This window comes from Petaurus breviceps, unplaced genomic scaffold (assembly GCF_028583685.1).
Source record: "Petaurus breviceps papuanus isolate PSGF00001 unplaced genomic scaffold, PetGlider_PUasm1.0 220, whole genome shotgun sequence".
Classification (NCBI taxonomy): Eukaryota; Metazoa; Chordata; class Mammalia; order Diprotodontia; family Petauridae; genus Petaurus; species Petaurus breviceps.
In genome coordinates, this window is record NW_027185876.1 from 158,998 (window position 1) to 179,241 (window position 20,244).

General features: G+C 36.5%; 1 protein-coding gene across 1 annotated transcript in view; it reads left to right on the forward strand.

The window, feature by feature from the left end:
• Positions 1-17,229, forward strand: part of KYAT3 (kynurenine aminotransferase 3) — a 71,556-nt gene extending 54,327 nt beyond the window's left edge. The window contains exons 12-14 of the mRNA XM_069094504.1: positions 2,584-2,657; positions 16,356-16,439; positions 17,170-17,229. Of these exons, the coding sequence (XP_068950605.1) occupies positions 2,584-2,657; positions 16,356-16,439; positions 17,170-17,229 (218 nt within the window). The remainder of the gene's footprint in view (positions 1-2,583; positions 2,658-16,355; positions 16,440-17,169) is intronic.
• The last annotated feature ends 3,015 nt before the right edge of the window (positions 17,230-20,244 follow it).

Sequence of the window (20,244 nt, forward strand, 5' to 3'; positions counted from 1 at the left end):
TTTTTGCTTTTTGGAGGGCAATTGGGGTTAAGTAACTTGCCCAAGGTTACACGGCTAGTTTTTAGTGTGACTGTTAAGTGTCTGAGGCCGGAACCGAACTCGGGTCATCCCGACTCCGGGGCCGGCACTTTACTTACTGCGCCACCTAGCCACCCCCCCCCCCCCCCCCCCCCCCCGAGCTTAAGTTCTGAACTGATGCTCTAAAAGTAAACTGTGTCTGGGACTCCAGAAGAAGAGTCATGAGACCAGATTGCAGCCAACCAAATAACGTTGGTCTTGACACTGAGGGAGCAGCAAACATGATGAGTCTAATTCTGAGCTGTGCTCCTACATGAAGAGGAGCTGCAGTGAACTAGGTGGGCTGGATTTTACAATTGAATTCAGTTTGTCCTCTTTATATAGCCTACCTTACTCTTATCAAGCTCAGGAGACACAAAAATAGAGAGTTGATTTGAAGTGAATGTGCTAATGTTCAGAACATGATAAGAGCTTTAAAACAGAACAAATTTCATGCAGAGAACTTAGAAATCTGCCAAGTAAGAAGGCCGTCTGTAATAGGCCTTTCTTTCCTCTCACTCTCTACTTAACTCCAGTCTAGCTTCTGACCTCATCATTCAATCAAAATTGCTCTCGCCAAAGTTACTAAATGATCTCTTAATGATCTCCACATCTCTGCAGCCTTTGATACTGTTGATCACTGTCTTCTCCTTGATTCCCTCTTCTCTCCAGGTTTCCCTGCTCTCTCCTGGTTCTCCTTCTACCTCTCTTGACAGCTCCTCAGTCTCTTTTGTTACACCAGTAGGTATCCCACAAGAGTCTCTCCTGGACCCTCTTCTCCCTGACACAAACCTCTCCCAACTCCAGTCCATCCTCCTTCACTCAGCCATCACAGTGATCTTCCTAACACACATGACCTAGTGACACCGTTCTCCCTGCTGTTCTACACATAAGACACTAATCTATTTTCCCTGGCTGGCTGTCCCACTGCCTGCAATGTTCTCTCCCCTCCTTCACCTCTTGATTTCCCTGGCTGCCTTCATGCCCCAGCTAAAGTCTCTCCTTCTATAGGAACCCCTTCCTGATCCCTCTTAAAATTCCTCTTATCTCTGATTTAACCTATTTAACTTTTTTGTAATAGTTGTCTCCCCTGTGAGCTTCTTAAGGGCAAAGGATGTTTTTCTTAGCCTTTCTTTGTATCTCTGGTACTTAGCATAGTACCTGGCACACAGTAAGTGCTTAATAAATGCTTGTTGGCTGACTGGCTGACTGAAGTGTCCCAGTGGAAGATACCTAACAATTTTGGTCTGTGTAATTTATATATCATTTCTAAATTGTTCATATGATTTACAAATAGGTAATAAGATTGAAATTATTTAATTTTTCTAGGGGAATATTGAAATGTTAAATGTCATACATAAATATATAATCCTTAATGAAACACTAGAACAAGTAAAAATTAGAGGTTAACTTCTTTACTTAAAAATACTTTAATGAATATGGAGAACATTTTCTTTCTTTCTTTTTTTTTTTGCCTTTTGGAGGGCAATTGGGGTTAAGTAACTTGCCCAAGGTTACATGGCTAGTTTTTTTGTGTGGGTGTTAACTGTCTGAAGCCAGAACCGAACTCAGGTCCTCCTAACTCTGGGGCTGGTGCTTTACTCACTGTGCCACCTAGCTGCCCCGAGAATATTTTCAATTTGGAGAATATTTTGTGAAAAATAAATCATTTTATGTTGTTGATGAAAGTAAACTAATGATTGCAGGGCACTCAAAAACATCTAAGTATAAGAATTTACAGAAAATGAAGGTGACAAGAACAAGCAGCCAAGGGTATCACTCAAACTTAACACCAGGGAAACATCTGGGTCAAGCCCCAGACTATGACAAAGGCCTGTAGAAGGAATCAAGATGTCTGGGAATATTAGGGATGAAAGAGGGTTAAGATAACATGAGGCTGTAGAGGGGAAGAAGATCTGGCTAAAGTCTAAGAAAACAAAGACTGTTGATGAATATAGTATTTGGTGATAGAATTATTCCAGATGGATGTAATGAGGTGACCCTTTCTCACATATGAAGAGGGATTTCCTTTGCAGTGATCAGAGAGTCTTATATCCTGAGGTTCATTCTTAGGACAGACAACCCATACCTCTCCCTCCACAGAGCTCCGACCAGAATGTTAGAGATGCTCATCCAGCAACTGCCGCTGTTCTATACACACCATCAATTTGACTAGTGGATATCACACACTAATTTGTAACTCTAACAGTAGGCCAAGAGGCACAATGTTAGAGCCTTAATAAAGTGATTCACTTAAAAATGTATCTGTAAATTCCAGCTAAAGGATGGCCTAGATAACCTCTCAGGGCCCACTGAATGATTTAGTTCCTCTACTCCTATAAGGTTTCCTCGTGATTCCCATGATAAGTGGGTTCTAGTGTCCAGGACCTGGTCTCCAATGAGAAAATTTCAAACTATATTCAGTTACATGGAGAAAAAAAGAAAGTAGCTATTAATAATAATAAAGTGCTAAGGAAAGACTTGCATTAGATAAACTGACTAACACTTTGCCCCCCCTCATTTTAGATGTGGACCTCTCTGAAATGAAGGAAGATGAATGTTATGACTATAAATTTTCGAAGTGGATGATTAAAAATAAGGTAATAGGTCTATCAACTCTAATATATTATTTTAGAAAAGTATAAAAGGAAATCTTTGCATTGCTACTAAGGCATTAGGAAAATGTTGCCTGGAGTTTCATTATTGTACCATCACAGCTGGTTGCTTAGATGGAACTTTAAAAAATCTACTTCTTGAAAATTATAATGACTAAGGTTGAGTAAAGGCAAAGACTCACCTGAGCTCTCTAAAATTCCTCTTCAAATGACTCTAAAATCATGCCTCAAAATGAATTCTGGAGCAGCAGAACCAAGAAAATGACAAGACAGAACAATATCCTACCCCAAGACAACTTAGAAGGTTGGCAGGAAATGTCTGTTTCACTGAGGTGAGAGTGGAGTAAAGCACAGAACAAGCTATACCCAGCAAGTCAGTAGCAGGCCTTGAAGGTAACTGAATCAACAGCTTCTGAAGCTCTCAACCCACAGATAGTAAGGGGTTTGGACAATCAGAAGGAGTTTACAAGGGTCACTTTGCTGGCACTGGGTGCAAGACTCTGTCACAGTCCCAGGGTAAAAAGGAGCATTAGCACACTAGAGCATGTGGTCAATGGGGAATGAGCACCCAAGTCAGAGTTCCAGGGTTGAAAAGAGCACTTGTGATTGATGAAAGACCATATCATAGGGCAGGAGAGTAGTAAATACACCTATCCTGAGTTAGATCATAGCACTTTAGAGTAACTTAAAACTTACACACCCCCTGAACTAGTTCTGAAAACAGCAGCATGAAAAGTCTGAAACTGGAACAGGGCTCCCTCCACCCTGGGAGTAGAGTCCAACTTTAACATAAAATTAAAAGTCAAGAAATAGATTGGAAAATGAGAAAACAACAACAAAAAAGAAACTGGCCATGGAAAGCTACTACTGTAATGGGGAGATCAAAACACAAACTCAGAAGAAGACAATAAAGTCAGAACTTCTACATCCAAAGCCTCAAAGAAAAAAAAGATGTGAATTGGTCCCACCCAAAAAATAATTCCTGGAAAAATTAAAAAGAATTTTTGAAATAAAATAAAACAGGGAGAAGAAAATGGGAAAAAGTAAATGAGAGTGAAATAACGAAAAAAGAGGCAACAAGTCGACAAAGAAGGCACAAAAAAATTCTGAAAAAAAATAGCACCTAAAAAAGAATAGACCAAATAGTAAAAGATGCACAAAAAAATCCACTATATAGAAAAAGTCCTTTAAAAAACAGAATTGGCCAAAGGATAAAAGATGTACAAAAATTCACTGAAGAATTCCTTTAAAAATAGGAATTGGCTAAATGGAAAAGGAGACACAAAAACTCACTGAAGAAAATAATTCCTTAAAAAATTAGAACATCAAGAAATAATAAAACAGGGGCGGCTAGGTGGCTCAGTGAATAGAGCACCAGCTCTAGAATCAGGAGGACCCTAGTTCAAATCCGGCCTCAGACACTTAACACAAAAAAACTAACCGTGTGACCTTGGGCAAGTCACTTAGCCCCAATTGCCCTCAAAAAAAGGGATAAAATGATATAATACTGTTAAAAAAAAGAAATAATAAAACAAAATCAAAAGAATGAAAAGCAAAGAAGAAAATTTAAAATATCTAAAACAACTGACCTGGAAAACAGATCCAGGAAAGATAATTTAAGAATTATTGGATTACCAGGAAAGATAATTTAAGAATTATATAGCCTCAGGGGCGGCCAGGTGGCTCAGCCAGTAAGAGCACCAGCTCCAGTGTCGGGATGACCTGGATCGAATCCGGGCTCAGATACTTGGCACCACACCCAGAAATAACTGGCCTTGTAACCTTGAGCAAGTTACTTAACCCCTATTGCTTATTAAAAAAAAAAAGAATTATATAGCCACGATCAAAAAAAGATCCTAGACATCATCTTTCAAGAAACTATCAAGGAAACTGCCCTAACATTCTAGAATCAGAGCGTAAAATGAAAAGTAAAAGAATCCATCATCACTTCCTGAAAGAGAATCTGAAGTGAAAACTCCCAGGAATATTATACTCAAATTCTAGAGCTCCCAATCAATGAGAAAATACTGCCAACAGCCAAAAAGAAACTAATCAAATATCATGTAGCCATAGTCAGGATCACACAAGACTTGGCACCTTCTAGATTAAAGGAACTGAGGCCTTGGAATATGATATTCCAGAGAGCAAAGAAGCTAGAATTACAACCAAGAATCACCTACCCAGAAAATTGAGTATAATCTATCAGGGGGGAAATGGATATTTAATGAAATAGAGGACTTTCAAGCATTCTTGATGAAAAGACCAGAGCTGAATAAAAAATTTGATTTTCAAATACAAGACTCAAGAGAAGCATATAAAGGTAAACAGAAAGACAAATTATAAGGGAGCCAAAAAGGTTTAACTGTTTACATTCCTACATGAGACAAATAATACTTATAACTCTTAAGAATTTTTAACATTATTAAGGCAGGAGTATACATATACAGAAGACATAGGCTTGAATCGACTATGATAGAATGATATCTTAAAAAAATAAAATTCAGGGATTAGAAAGAGGAATACACTTGGAGATGGGGGAGGGAAAGGTAGAATGGGGTAAATTATCTCACATAATAGGTGCAAAAGAGTTTTACAGTGAGGGGAGCCTGGGGGGAGGCAGTGGCAGACAACACTTTGACCTTATTCTCATTTGAATTGGCTCAAAGAGGGAATAACATACACACTCAGTTGGGTATAGAAATCTATATTACCCTAATAGGAATGAGGAGAAAGAGATAAGACAAAGCAAGAGGAGGGTGCTAATAAAAGGAAGGGTAGATTGGAAGACATCATAGTCAGAAGCAAAACACTTTTGATGGAGGACTGGGGAAAAGAGAGGGGATAAATGGGGGAAATAGGATAGGGGAAAATAGGATAGTGGGAAATACAGTAATCATAACTGTGGGAAAAGTTTCACAGAAAATTCTCTGATAAAGTCCTCATTTCTCAAATGTATAAAAAAGAATCAAATTTATAAGAATACAAGTACAAATCATTCCCCATTTGAGAAATGGTCAAAGGTTATGAACAAGCAGTTTTCAGAAGAAAAAATTAAAGCTATTTATAGTCACATGAAAAAAATGCTCTAAATCACTATCAATTATAGAAATGCAAATTAAAACAACAGTGAGGCACCACCTCAAACTTACCATATTGGCTAATAGAAAAGGAAAATGACAAATGTTGAAGAAAATGTGGGAAAATGGAGACACTAATGCACCATTGGTGGAGTTGTGAACTGACCAAAAATTCTGGAGAGCAATTTGAAACTATCCTCAAAGGGCTACAAAATTGCACATACCCTTTTGATTTAGCAACACACCATTGCTAGGTCAATATGCCAAAGAAAATTTTTTTAAATGGGAAAGGACCTATTTCTACAAAAATATTTATTTTTTTTTAATTTTTTGGTCTTAAAGAAATTTGTTTGTTTACTTTTAGTTTACAAGATTCAGTTCCACAATTCCTTGAGTTTCAAATTTTCTTTCCCTCCACCCCCTCCCCCACCATGATGGCATACAATCAATAATAGGATCTGCAAATGCTTTCACATTAGACATTAGTCAGGTTATAAAGAAGGACTCTATCAGATGGAATGAATAATGGGAAAGAGGAAACAAAACCGAAAAAGAAAAAGATAAGGTAGTTTACTTCAATTTGGATTTAAATTCAGTTCTTTCTAGTTCTTTCTCTGGATATAGACATCTCTCTCCATCATGAGTCTTTTGGGGTTGACTTATAAACCTACATTGCTGAGAAGAGTCCAGTCTATCAAAGTTGGTCGTCAAACATATGTTGTGTCCATAATAGTGTACAAATTTCTCCTGGTTCTACTCTTCTCACTCAGCATAAGTTTGTATAAGCCTCTCCAGGTAAATATGAAGTCCATCTGCTCCTTGTTTCTTACAACACAATAGCATTCCATTACATTCATAAACCACAACTTGTTCAGCCATTCCTCAATTGATGGACACCCCCTTAATTTCCAATTCTTTACCACCACAAAAAGAGCTGCTATAAATATTTTTGTACATATGGGTCTTCCTCCCACTTCTGTGATCTCTTTGGGATACAACCCTAGAAGTGGTATTTCTGGGTCAAAGGGTATAAAATTATTTATAGCCCTTTGGGCATAATTCCAGACTGCTCTCCAGAATAGTTGGATCAATTCACAACTCCACCAGCAATGCATTAGTGTTGCAATTTGTCCACATCCTCTCCAGCATTTGTCATTTTCCTGTTTTGTCATCTTAGCCAATCTGACTGGTGAGATGTAGTACCTCAGGGTTGTTTTGATTTGCATTTCTCTAATCAATAGTGATTTAGAACATTTTTTATATGCTTATAGATATCTTTAATTTCGTCCTCTGAAAACTGCCTGTTCATATCCTTTGACCATTTATCAATTGGGGAATGACTTGTATTCTTATAGATTTGACTCAATTCTCTGTATATTTTAGAAATGAGTCCTTTATTAGAGACATTGGTTGTAAAAAATTTTTCCCAATTTTCCACTTCCCTCTTAATCTTGGTTGCTTTGGCTTTGTTTGTACAGAAGCTTTTCAATTTGATGTAATCAAAATTGTCCATTTTGCATTTTATAATGTTCTCTAATTCTTGTTTGGTCACACAGTTTTCCCCTCTCCACAAATCTGACGGGTAAACTATTCCTTGCTTTCCCAGATTGCTTACAGTATCAGCCTTTATACCTAGATCATACACCCATTTAGATTTGATTTTGGTGTATGGTGTTAGATAATGTTCTATGTCCAGTTTCTGCAATACTATATTCCAGTTTTGTGGCAGTTTTTGTCAAATACTGAGTTCTTACCCCCAAAACTGGGGTCTTTTAGTTTATCAAACAAGAGATTGCTATAGTCATTGAATGCTGAGTCTCATGTGCCCAATCTATTCCATTGATTCACTACTCTATTCCTCAGTCAGTACCAAGTACTTTTGATGACTGGTGCTTTATAATACAGATTAAAATCTGGTATAGCTAGTCTGCTTTCCCTAGCATTTCTTTTCATTAATTCCCTTGATATTCTAGACTGTTTGTTCTTCCAAATGAATTTTGTTACTATTTTTTCTAGCTCTATAAAGTAGTTTTAAAATTATAAAGTTTTTTTGGTAAATTGATCGGTATGGCACTAAATATATAATTAAATTTAGGTAAAATTATAATTTTTTATTGTAATAGCTTGATCCAGGCATGGGCAATTGATGTTTTTCCAATTAGTTAGATCTGGCTTTATTTGTGTGAAAAGGGTTTTGTAGTTGTGTTTACATAGGTCCTGGGTTTGTTTTGGCAGGTAGATTCCCAAATATTTTATAATGTCTACAGTAACTTTCAAGGGGATTTCTCTTTCTATCTCTTGCTGTTGAATTTCATTAAAAATATACAGGAATGCTGAGGATTCATGTGGGTTTATTTTATATCCTGCAACTTTGCTAAATTTATTTGTCTCAAGTAGTTGTTTACTTGATTCTCTAAGTATATCATCTGCAAAGAGTGATAGCTTGGTCTCTTCTTTGCCTAATTTGATTCTTTTAATTTCTTTTTCTTCTCTAATTGCTACTGCTAACATTTCTAGTACCAGATTGAATAAGAGGGGTGATAGCAGACACCCTTGTTTCACCCCTGATCTTATTGGAAATGCTTCTAGATTATCCCCATTACATATAATATTTGCTGAGGGCTTTAAATAGATGCTATCTACAATTTTAAGGAAGACTCCATTTATTCCTATACTTTCTAGTGTTTTTCATAGAAATGGATATTGTATTTTGTCAAAAGTTTTCTGCATCTATTGAGATAATCATGTGGTTTCTGCTAGTTTTATTGTTGATATGATCAATTATACTGATGGTTTTCCTAATATTAAACCATCCTTGCATTCCTGGAATAAATCCTTCCTGATCAAAGTGTATTATTCTTATGATAAGTTGTTGTAGTCTTTTTGCTAATATTTTATTTAAAATTTTTGCATCTATATTCATGAGGGAAATTGGTCTATAATTTTCTTTCTCTGTTTTATCTCTTCCCAATTTAGGCATCAGTACCATATTTGTGTCATAAAAAGAATGTGGTAGGTCTCCTTCACTAATTTTCCCAAATAGTTTGTAGAGTATTGGAATCAATTGTTCTTTAAATGTTTGATAGAATTCACTAGTAAATCCATATGGCCCTATAGATTTTTTTCCTAGGGAGTTCACTGATGTCTTGTTTGATTTCTTTTCCTGAGATGGGGTTAAGTAATTTTCTTCCTCTTCAGTTAATCTGGACATATTGTATTTTTGTAAATATTCACCCATTTCACTAAGATTGTCAAATTTATGTACATACAATTGGGCAAAATAATTCCTAATTATTGTTTTGATTTCCTCTTCATTGGAGGTAGATTCACTCTTTTCATTTTTTATACTTATAATTTGGTTTTCTTCTTTCTTTTTTTATCATATTGACTGTCTACCAATTTTATTGTTTTTTTTTCATAAAACCAGCCCTTAGTTTTATTTATTAATTCAGAAGTTTTCTTAATTTCAATTTTATTAAGTTCTCCTTTGGTTTTCAGTATTTCTAATTTAGTATTTGATTGGGGGTTTTCAATTTGTTCTTTTTCTAGCTTTTTCAATTGCATGCCCCATTCATTGACCTCACTTTTCGCTAATTTATTCATGTATGCACTCAAGGATATAAAACTTCCCCTTAGAACTGCCTTTGCTGCATCCCACAAATTTTGGTATGTTGTCTCATTATTGTCATTCTCTTGAATGAAGTTACTGATTGTTTCTATAATTTCTTGTTTGACCCACTCATTCTTTAGAATTAAATTGTTTAATTTACAATTAGTTTTTAGTCTATCTTTCCATGGCCCTTTATTGCATATGATTTTTATTGCATCATGATCAGAGAAGGATGCATTTAATATTTCTGCCTTTTTGCACTGAATTGTGAAGTTTGTATGCCCTAGTACATAGTTAATTTTTGAGTATGTGCCATGAACTGCTGAGAAGAAAGCATATTCCTTTTTATCCCCAATTTTCTCCAGAGATCTATCATATCTAGCCTCTTTAAAATTCTATTTGCCTCCTTAACTTCTCTCTTGTTTATCTTCAAATACAAGAATCAAGAGATTAAGAGATAATATCAAGAGATAATAAAAAGGTAAACAAGAAAGAAAAAAAAATAAAAACATGCTATTAATAAGGGCAAACTGTTTGTATCCCTACAAGGGAAGATAACACTTATAACTCTTGAGAACTGTATTGTTATTACATTATTTAGAAGGGGTATACATAGACAGAGGGCATGGATACAAATTGATTTTGATGTGATGATAAATCTAATTAAATGATAAAAAGGGATTGTACTGGAAGACCAGAAAAGGAGACTGACAAGGGTAAATTACATCACAAGGCACAGAAACCTATTACAGTAGAGGGAAAGAAGGGAGGGAGATAAGTATTATTTGAACCTTATTCTCATCAGATTTGGCTTAAAGAGGGAATAACATAATCAGTTAGGTATAGAAATCCAACTTATTCTGTAGGAAGTAGGAGGGTAAAAGGGAAAGAAAAGGGAAGGTGTAGATAGAAAGGAGGGAAGAAGTAGTAAGGGTAAAGAGGAAGGTAAGGGAGGGGGCTAATCAATGGGAGGGAAGACTGAAGGAAGCAGTGGTAGAAAGCAAAACTCTAGTGAGGAGGGAAAGGGAGAAAGGAGAAAGAAAAGCATAAACAGGAAAATAGGATGGAGAGAAAGACACAAATAGTAATCATAACTATGAATGTGAATGGGATGAACTTTCCCATAAAATGGAAGCAGAAGAGTGGATTAAGAACCATAATCCTACAATATGTTGTTTACAAGAAACACATATGAAGCAGAGGAACATACAGAGAGTAAAGGTAAAAGATTGGAGCAGCAATCCTGATCTCAGACAAAGCAAAAGCAAAAATAGATCTAATTAAAAGAAATAAAGAAGGGGGAGGAGTCAAGATGGTGGAGTAGAAACAGGACTTCCACAAGGCTCTGGCTACCACATCCTCCACTTCATGTAAAAGGTGACTCTGAACAAAATTGGGAGCTACAGAACCCACAAAATGACACAGAGAAGCTAACCTCCTGCTGAGGACAGCCTGGCAGGCCAGCAGGAAGCAGCCAGCACAGTACTCTGGGAGCCAACCCCAGCCCCTCATGAGTCCCAGGCTTTAGCCACAGCATGGGTCTTCATCTGGAGGGACTTCAGATCACCAGCAGCTGTGGCAATCCAGAATTATCAACCCATAGATGCTAAGGACAAAGTGAGAGGTCAGTGCAGTGTTGACTTTGGGATCCAGTAGTTTGGGAGTGTGGTCAGCCTTTGCCCCCAGGGTGAGAAGCCACTGAGGCACTTTGGCCATGCAGCCCCATCTCGAGGCAGCTTCAGCTTCTGGCCTGGGGTTTGTAGGAGGACCAAGCAACCAGTCTGAGGGGTAATCGCTTTTGCTTTAACCTGCTTGGATCTGGATTGCAATCTAGGGAGGAGGTCCTGGGGTGCATGAACAGTCAGCCAGAGCATGTGGAGGCTTCAGAGAGGGCACCCAACTAATACCTTCAGCAGCTGAGAAAACCCCAGCATTTGGGATAAAGCTCCCCTGTCTGGTGGCAGAATACTACTGTGGCAAAAAGCCCAAAAGTCAAGTAATTGAGTGGCAACATGAGCAGGCAAAGGAAGCAAAGCAAACAGAACAACCCATATTTACACTCCTATTTTGGGGACAAAAAGGACCAAAGCATGGAACAGGAGGAAGACAGTGAAGTCAGAACTCCTGCACCAAAAGCTTCCAAGAAAAATACAATCTGGTTATAGGCCACAGAGGACCTTAAAAAGGATTTTGAAAATCAAATAAGAGAAGTAGAGGAAAAATTGGGAAGAGAAATGAGAATGATGCAAGAAAATTATGAAATTAGAGTCAACGACCTGACTGAAGAAAATAACACCTTAAAAATAGACTAACTCAAATGGCAAAAGAGGCTCAAAAGCAATGAAGAGAAGAATGCCTTAAAAAGCCAAATTTGCCAGATGGAAAAAGAATCTCAAAAGCTCACTGAAGAGATTCATTCCTTCAGAATTAGATTAGATCAAATGGAAGCTAGTGACTTTATGAGAAATCAAGATACTATTAAACAGATCCAAACAAATGAAAAAATAGAAGGCAATGTGAAGTATCTCATTGGGAAAACCATTGACCTGGAAAATAGATCCAGAAGAGATAATTTGAAAATTATTGGACTACCTGAAAGCCATGATCAAAAAAAAAACTGAGAAATCATCCTTCAAGAAATTCTCAAGGAAAATTGCCCTGATGTTTTATTTTAGAACCAGAGGGCAAAATAGAGGTGGAAAGAATCCACCAATCACCTCCTGAAAAAGATCCCAAAAAGAAAACTCCTAGGAATATTATAGCCAGGCTCCAGAATTCCCAGATCAAGGAGAAAATATTACAAGCAACCAGGAAGAAACAATTTGAATATTGTGGGAACACAATCAGGATAACACAGGATCTGGCAGCTTCTACACTGAGGGATCAAAGGGCTTGGAATATGATATTCTGGAGGGCAAAGGAGCTGGGATTAAAACCAAGAATCACCTGCCCAGCAAAACTGAGTATCATGTTATAGGGGAAAATATGGTCTTTCAGTGGAATAGAGGAGTTTCAAGCATTCTTGATGAAAAAAAAACAGAGTTGAATAGAAAATTTGACATTCAGATATAAGAAGCAAGAGAAGCATGAGAAGGTAAACAGGGAAAAGAAATCATAAGGAACTTATCAAAGTTGAACTATTTACATCCCTACAAGAAAAAAAGCTAATTGTAACTGATGAAACTTTTCTCAGTATGAGAATAGTTGAAGGGAATAGAAATGTATCTATATAAAGGAGGGTATATGTGAATGTGTGTATATATGTGTACAGGTATACATAGATAGAGGGCACAGGACCAGTTGAATAGGAAGGGATGATAATTAAAAAGTGAAATTAAGAGGTGAGAGAGAGGAATATATTGAGAGGATATGGGGAGAGACAGAATTGGGTAAACTATCTCATATAGAAGAGCTAAGGGGAAATGGTCACAATGGAGGGGAAGAACAGGAAAGCAAAAGGGAATGGGTCAACCTTATTCTCATTGAATTTGGCTTAGGGAAGGAATGGCATACACACTAAATAGGGTATCTCACCCTACAGGAGAGTAGTGGGGAAGGAGATGAGAGGGGATACATACATATATACACTATTATTAATATTATTTCACATGTAACTGGGAAATAAGATATACAGGTACTGGGGCATAGAAATCCACCATGCCCTACTGGAAAGTTGGAGGGGGTATAGGAGAATATATGGGAGAGAACCAATTGGAGGAGGAGATATCCAGTGGGATCACTATTTTGGCATGGTGGGTAGGGGGGAAAATGGGGAGAAAAATTGTAACTCAAAATCTTATGGAAATGAATGATGTAAACTAGAAGTTAATAAATATTTGATAAAAAAAGAGATAAAGAAGGAAAATGTATCTTGCTAAAAGGTACCATAAACAATGAAGTAATATCAATACTAAATATATATGCACCTAGTGGTAAAACATCCAAATTCTTAAGAAGTTAACAGAGTTGCAGGAAGAAATAGATAATAAAACCATACTAGTAGGGGTCCTCAACCTCCCCCTCTCAGAACTAGATAAATCTAACCACAAAATAAACAAGAAAGAAGTTAAGGAGATAAATAGAATTTTAGAAAAGTTAGATATGGTTGACCTCTAAAGAAAACTGAATGGAGATAGAAAGGAATATACATTTTGTCAGTGGCATATGGCACCTACACAAAAAAACTGACCATGTACTAGGTCATAAAACCTCACAATCCAGTGCAGAAAGAAGTAGTAAATGCATCCTTTTCAGATCATGATGCAATAAAAATCACATGAAATAAAGGGCCATGGGAAGATACACAAAAAATTAATTGGACCTTAAATAATCTAATAATAAAGAATGAGTGGGTCAAACAACAAATCATAGAAATGATAACTTCAAGAGAATGACAATAATGAGACAACATACCAAAACTTATGGGATGAAGTGAAAGTTCTTAGGGGAAGTTTTATGTCTCAAAATGCTTACATAAATAAAATAGAGAAAGAAGAGATCAATGAATTGGGCATGCAACTAAAACTAGAAAAAGAACATTTAAAATCCCCAACTACATATCAAATCAGAAATTCTTAAAACCAAAGGAGAGATTAATAAAATTGAAATTACAAAAACTATTGAACTAATAAATAAAACTAAGAACTGTTTTTTTAATAAAAAAGATAAACCTTTGGTTAATTTGATTTAAAAAAATAAAGGAAAAAATCAAATTACTGTAATGACAAGCAAAATAGGATTTTTTGCTGTTTTTCTGGATTGAGTTTTAGCTAATCAAGTGCATTTGAGCTTCACCTTTGATTGTATCAAGAGATTTTTTTTTATTGGAAACAGTATGCATTGTATTGCCCTTAATATGCGTAAGGGAGTTTGAAGATCTTCCCTACTCTTAATAGGACTAAGGGAATTTGAATATCTCCCCTGCCTTTCATAGGTCAAATATAATCATCTGGGAGCTCATGGTGGGAGAAATTTGCCAAAAGGGTGGAAGAGGAATGGTGGAGCAGGAAGGAACAGAGCAGAGTAAAAGCATGAGCAGAGCTGGGAACATGCAGATCTGAGAATGTTTATGATGTTGGTGCTGTACCTGTTGATCTGTGTTACTTTCTCAGACAGAAGTCTTGTCTGTTGTTCTGTGTTTATTTCTCAGACATAAGGCCTATCTGTTGTTCTGTATTGATTTTTCAGGCAGAAAGTGAATTGAAACGATAGTGTTGGTAATGTGTGTAAATATTATTGTAGTCCTGTAAAGCTTTGTTTTCCTATAAATAAACTGCAAAGAGCTTGGAGTGGAGCAGTCCCTGTAAGCTGAGATATGGAACAGAAGTGGAGAGCTGCCTACATGTGAATCCAGGCAAGAGTTGGGAGCAATCAGCCTGTGGAGGAAGAGGTTTGGGGTTTGGAAGCCAGCCTCAAATCAAGATGAAAGAGTACTTTACTTGAATACTCTGTATTGACTGAGGAAATTGTAAGCTACTGTGACCTAGGGGTGGATGGTGTTTGTATTTTCTGCTACCCCTTAAAGATGACTATAAGATATACTGAATGATATGTTTTGTTTAAGACTATGTGACCACCTTAATAATAAATTGTTATGTATAACATAACATTGTTGTGAATGTTATGCTTTAGTTTATTGCTGAATAAAGAGTTATTTATACTATGTGATTATACCCTTAAAGTTATTCACAGCAGCAGTCCTTAGGAGAGCTGCCATGATTGACTTTAATACAATTATACCAGCATCAAAAATGGAAAGGGTGAATTCACCACCAGTGGAAGAGGAAATTGAAATAATTATTAGGAGCTATTTTGCATAACTGTATACCAATAAATATGACAATCTAAGTGAAATGGATGAACAAAAATTGAAATTGCCCAGATTAACAGAAGAGGAAATACAATACTTAGATGACCCCATTTTAGATAAAGAAATTTAATGTCATCAATGAATCCCTAAGAAAAAATCTCCATGGCCAGATGGATTTACCAGTGAATTCTATCAAACCTTTAAAAGAACAACTAATTCCAGTACTATATAAACTATTTGGGAAAATAAGCAAAGAAGGAATCCTACCAAAGTCTTTCTATGATATAAATATGGTGCTGATACCTAAACCAGGAAGAACCAAAACAGAGAACAAAATTTATAAACCAATTTCCCTAATGAATATAGATGCAAACACTTTAAATAAAATATTAGCAAAGATATTACAGCAACTTATATCTAGGATAATACACTATGACCAGGTAGGATTCATACCAGGAATGCAGGGCTGGTTCAATATTACAAAATGTATCAGCATAATTTACCATAACAACAAAACAAATAGAAATCATATGATTATCTCAATAGATGCAGAAAAAGCATTTGACAAAATACAACATCCATTCCTATTAAAAACACGAGAGCATAGGAATAAACAGGTCTTCTTAAAATGATAGGTAGCATCTATCTAAAACCATCAGGAAGCATTATATGTAATGGGGATAAGCTAGAAGCATTTCCAGTAAGATCAGGGTGAAACAAGGATGTCCATTATCACCATTGTTATTCAATATTGTACTAGAAATGTTGGCTTTAGCAATAAGAGAAGAAAAAGAAACTGAAGGAATTAGAATAGGCAAAGAAGAAACAAAGCTATCACTCTTTGCAGATGGTATGAGGGTACACTTAGAGAATCAAGTAAAAAATTACTTGAAGTAATAAATTTGGCAAAGTTGCAGGATATAAAATAAACCCACACAAACTGCTTTCCTTCTAATGGGGGCGAGGGAGGGGAAAGGAGAGAATTTAGAAATTAAAACTTTAAAAAACAAAAGTTAAAAACTGTTTTTACATATAATTGGAAAAAATAAAACAAAAAAGAAAATTATTATGACTATCTAAAATCAATTTTTTTTCTAATGTGAATAGTCACTAAAATAGTGTTAAATGTAAACTTACAGCAAAATCTTAACTTATAGTTTATTATAAATTATGTTTATTTTTTTTAGAAACTAGCAGTCATTCCTGTTACAGCGTTCTGTAAAGCCTACAAAAAAGATTTTGAGAAATACATACGGTTTTGCTTCATTAAAGTAAGTTTGCATTCTGCTCTAGTGAATCACTGAATTTCCTCTGGTAAGAGAGACAGAAAGAGAGAGACTGAGACCGAGACAGAGAGACCAGACAGACAGACAGAGAGAGAGAGAGACAGAGAGAACATTTATTAAGCCCCTTATTATGTGCCAGATGCTGTTCTAACTTTCATATTACAAATACAAGCAATAAGAAAGACAGTCCCAGCCCTCAAGGACTTTACATTCTAATGGGGGAAGACAGCCTTAAAAGAGAGGTGGAGGACAAGGTCAGGAAGTAGTTTAGGGAACCACGAGTTGACTGTTTTGGGGGTGATGGTGGCTGGTGTGAGGTGCTTTCTCATGTCCTTGAGGGATGTCCTATTCTGGTGGTGCCTGTAGCTCAAATATATCACATACGTTACCAGCTTTTAAGTTTTTGCTACTCCTACATCATCTCTCTCCCTTCCACCTCAGAAGTCTTAGTCTTCCTTCATGGTAACTTCAATTCCTCCATCCTCCATGAAGACTGGTGGAGTCATCTGACATTGATCAAGCCTCTTCTTCCCTCGAACTTAGTGCACTGTTTGTCAGCTCTTTAATTAGGCTGTAAGGTCCTGAAACACAGGGAATGGTGTCTCTGGTATTTTTTTAGCTGTCAGTCCCTCTACACATGGGGATAATAAATATTTGTCAAATAAATAATATAACTGTTATAGATCTTTGTAACAATTATATTCTTAATTTACAGAAAGACAGTACCCTGGATGCTTTTGAGAAAATCATCAAGACCTGGGCAAATGAAGCCTAATTTTTGTCAATAAAATGAAGTTGCTGCCACCTACTGGATATTGAAAAAATATATTTTAGTAGAAATAATGAATGCCATAAGATACTGTCATATAATGTGGGGACTTTAAAGGAAAATTAGTAGAAATGTGCAAAAAAAATTTTTTTTTGACTGTTGGCTGCAAGAAGGCAATGGAAAGAACTGAAAATTGCTGCATTTTCAGAATTCCAGGCAAATCTTAGAACAGAAGCAACAAGTGGAATTTGTTATTCCCAAACTTCTTTATACTTTGTATTTACTATATATTGTTGCATATTTCTTCCCCAAAGTATCAGATTCAACCTCTTTTGGATACTTCATAATAAATCTATCATAACTATGTGTGCTATTCATGCTCCATAGGTCACACTCTTAGTAATTTACAAAATCAGCAAGCCCTTGGCTGTGCAGTCCTGATTCCTGGTTTTCTCCCTTGCCACTTTATTTGTGAAATTTTCTAATACAGAAGAGGAAAATGAAGCATTTCCATTTTTATTTGGGGAGGGGAAATAACCCCACATGCTAACAAAACAGCCATTTTCCTTTCATAGTCACTTTGCAGACCTGCTTGCTTAATGAGACTCGTTCCCATGCTCACCCTGGCCAACACAAATTTAGTACCTAGAACAGAACTCTGCACATAGTAGGGACATAATTCTTGATAAATTCATTCGGAGAAACTTCAACAACATTAATTTTAATTTTTTTCTAAAAAATTGCATGAAGCTATCTTCTACAGCTTTCTCAGAGCAAATAAATCTGCAGAATTTTACAAGATGCATAAATCAAAAAATGTGAGATGTGTTCTTAAATTCATTTTAAGAAAATTTTGGAATTTTATTTGTTAATTTTTGAGGAGAAGAGCTCAAATATTGCTGACCTTTAGATCTTGAAATGGGTTATGATGGATATAACTTTGGGAAAGTAGGTAGGAAAGAAGAGCAAAAATCAGTTTTTAAGTAAATTCTTTAACAATTCAGGTTTATGTTCCTTGAAGGGGAAGAATTAATAACAAGAGTGTGGCAGTCCAAAACGGATGGCAACTTCTACTTAATTGATCATAACAGAAAAAAATACTAAACAAAGATTATACTTTGACTTCTTAGCTATGAAACTTTGCCATCACACCTAGTTTAGATATTATAGAAAACAGCACCATAGCTGATGTGGAAGAAACATCAGCAGCTGTATAGTATGATGAGATTAATATTGATTGGAAAAGCCAATTATTTCTACAATTTATTCTAAGTGATCCCAAGATTGCTGTTTGTCAGCAGGTGAACTTCCTGTCTAATTGGGATGATTGGGTAATTAGATGTATCCTCTCTCAGCAGCAATGAAATGAAGGCCTGATGCCTTAGTGGGTTGTTTTTGTCTCCCTCCTGAATTATCTGACTAAGGCTAAAGGGAACCTTCACTTCATCTGATAATAATTCCTGATTTTATATATTCTAGCAATTTTGGAAGTAGCTAATTATTTTAATCAGAAGTCTGATGGGGGGGGAGTGGTGGGAGGGAATCAGAGACATCTGTGACAGAAAAAGGATCATTAGCTGTGTTTTATCCTCCCATAAAACCAAACAACCATCCTCCCACAGTCTTAATGCTTCCAAACTGACCATGTGAACTTTTTACTATGAGTGTATAGGCAATGATTTTCTAATAGTAACAAAAATTAACTTAAAAAGAGTTCAGACATCTAAATATTTTCTTTAAGAAAAAAACTTTTATTTCAGCTGCCAAAATTGTTTAGATTAGCATACCATTACAAAAGACAAATGAAATAAATGGACAAATGCCTTACTGTGGACCCCAACAACAGATAATCCTCAAATGAAAGCCTTGGAATCACCACCTTGGGGTTGCTTGTTCTGTTCTAGCTGAGAGGCCTCCCAACAATGAGAGATGGTGGATTTGGGGCTGGAAGGGGCCTTACTAACCTCCTGGTTTTAGAGGTGAGCAAAGTGAGCCTGACCTAAAGAGGTTAGGAACTTGACCAAGGTCACATGGCCAGTGGCAGTGCTGGGATTTGAAACCAGGCCCTTTGACTTCCAATTTCTTAGGTCCACTCTATACCACCCAACCTTCCTTCAAATTCAGGGTTTAAGGTTGCTCATGGATTACTCCCATACCGGGTTCTTGCCTCCAGCTGTTTTCTTCAGTTAGGATTGGTGGTCATTCCTTGGTGCCAACTCTCCCCCCTTCTTTCCTTCAACCTTACCGTCTTTGGTCTGGTTTCTGATAATATACAAGTTTCATGTGTTTTTTTTGTGTGTGTGTTTGTATGCTCAGTACCTACCACACTGCCTGACATCATCATCATCATCATCATCATCATCATCATCATCATCATCATCACCATCATCTTCATCATTGATAGCATTTATATGGTACCTACAATATGCCAGGCACTATGCTAAGCATTTTACAAATTTTATCCTTTTATTTAATTTACAAATTTTATGTTGATCCTCACAACAACCCTGGGACATAGGTGCTATTATTATCCCAATTTTACAAATGAGGAAACTGAGGCAGATAGTGGTTAGATGATTTGCCCAGGGTCACACAGCTTGTAAAGCATCTGAGGCTGCATTTGAGCTCAGATCTTCCTGACTGCAGGCTGGGCACCCTGTGCACTCTGGTGCCACCTAGCTGCCTCTGCAGTACTCTTAGTTATAGCTCTACAGAGGTCAGTAATAACTGAAATGTATACAGTCATTTAAAGTTTGCAAAGTGCTTTACAAACATTGTCTTATTTAATTAATTTGTACAACCACCCTGTTAGGTAGATGCTATTGCTTATTCTCATTTTACAGAAGAGGAAACCAGAGTTGACTTGCCCAAGGTCATAAAGCTAGTGTCGGGACAGAATTTGAACTCTGGGCTTGTTGGTCTAGGACTCAATTCTATCCATTATTCCCTGCTGTATCATTCACCTCATTTACATACACACACACACACACACACACACACACACACACACACACACACACA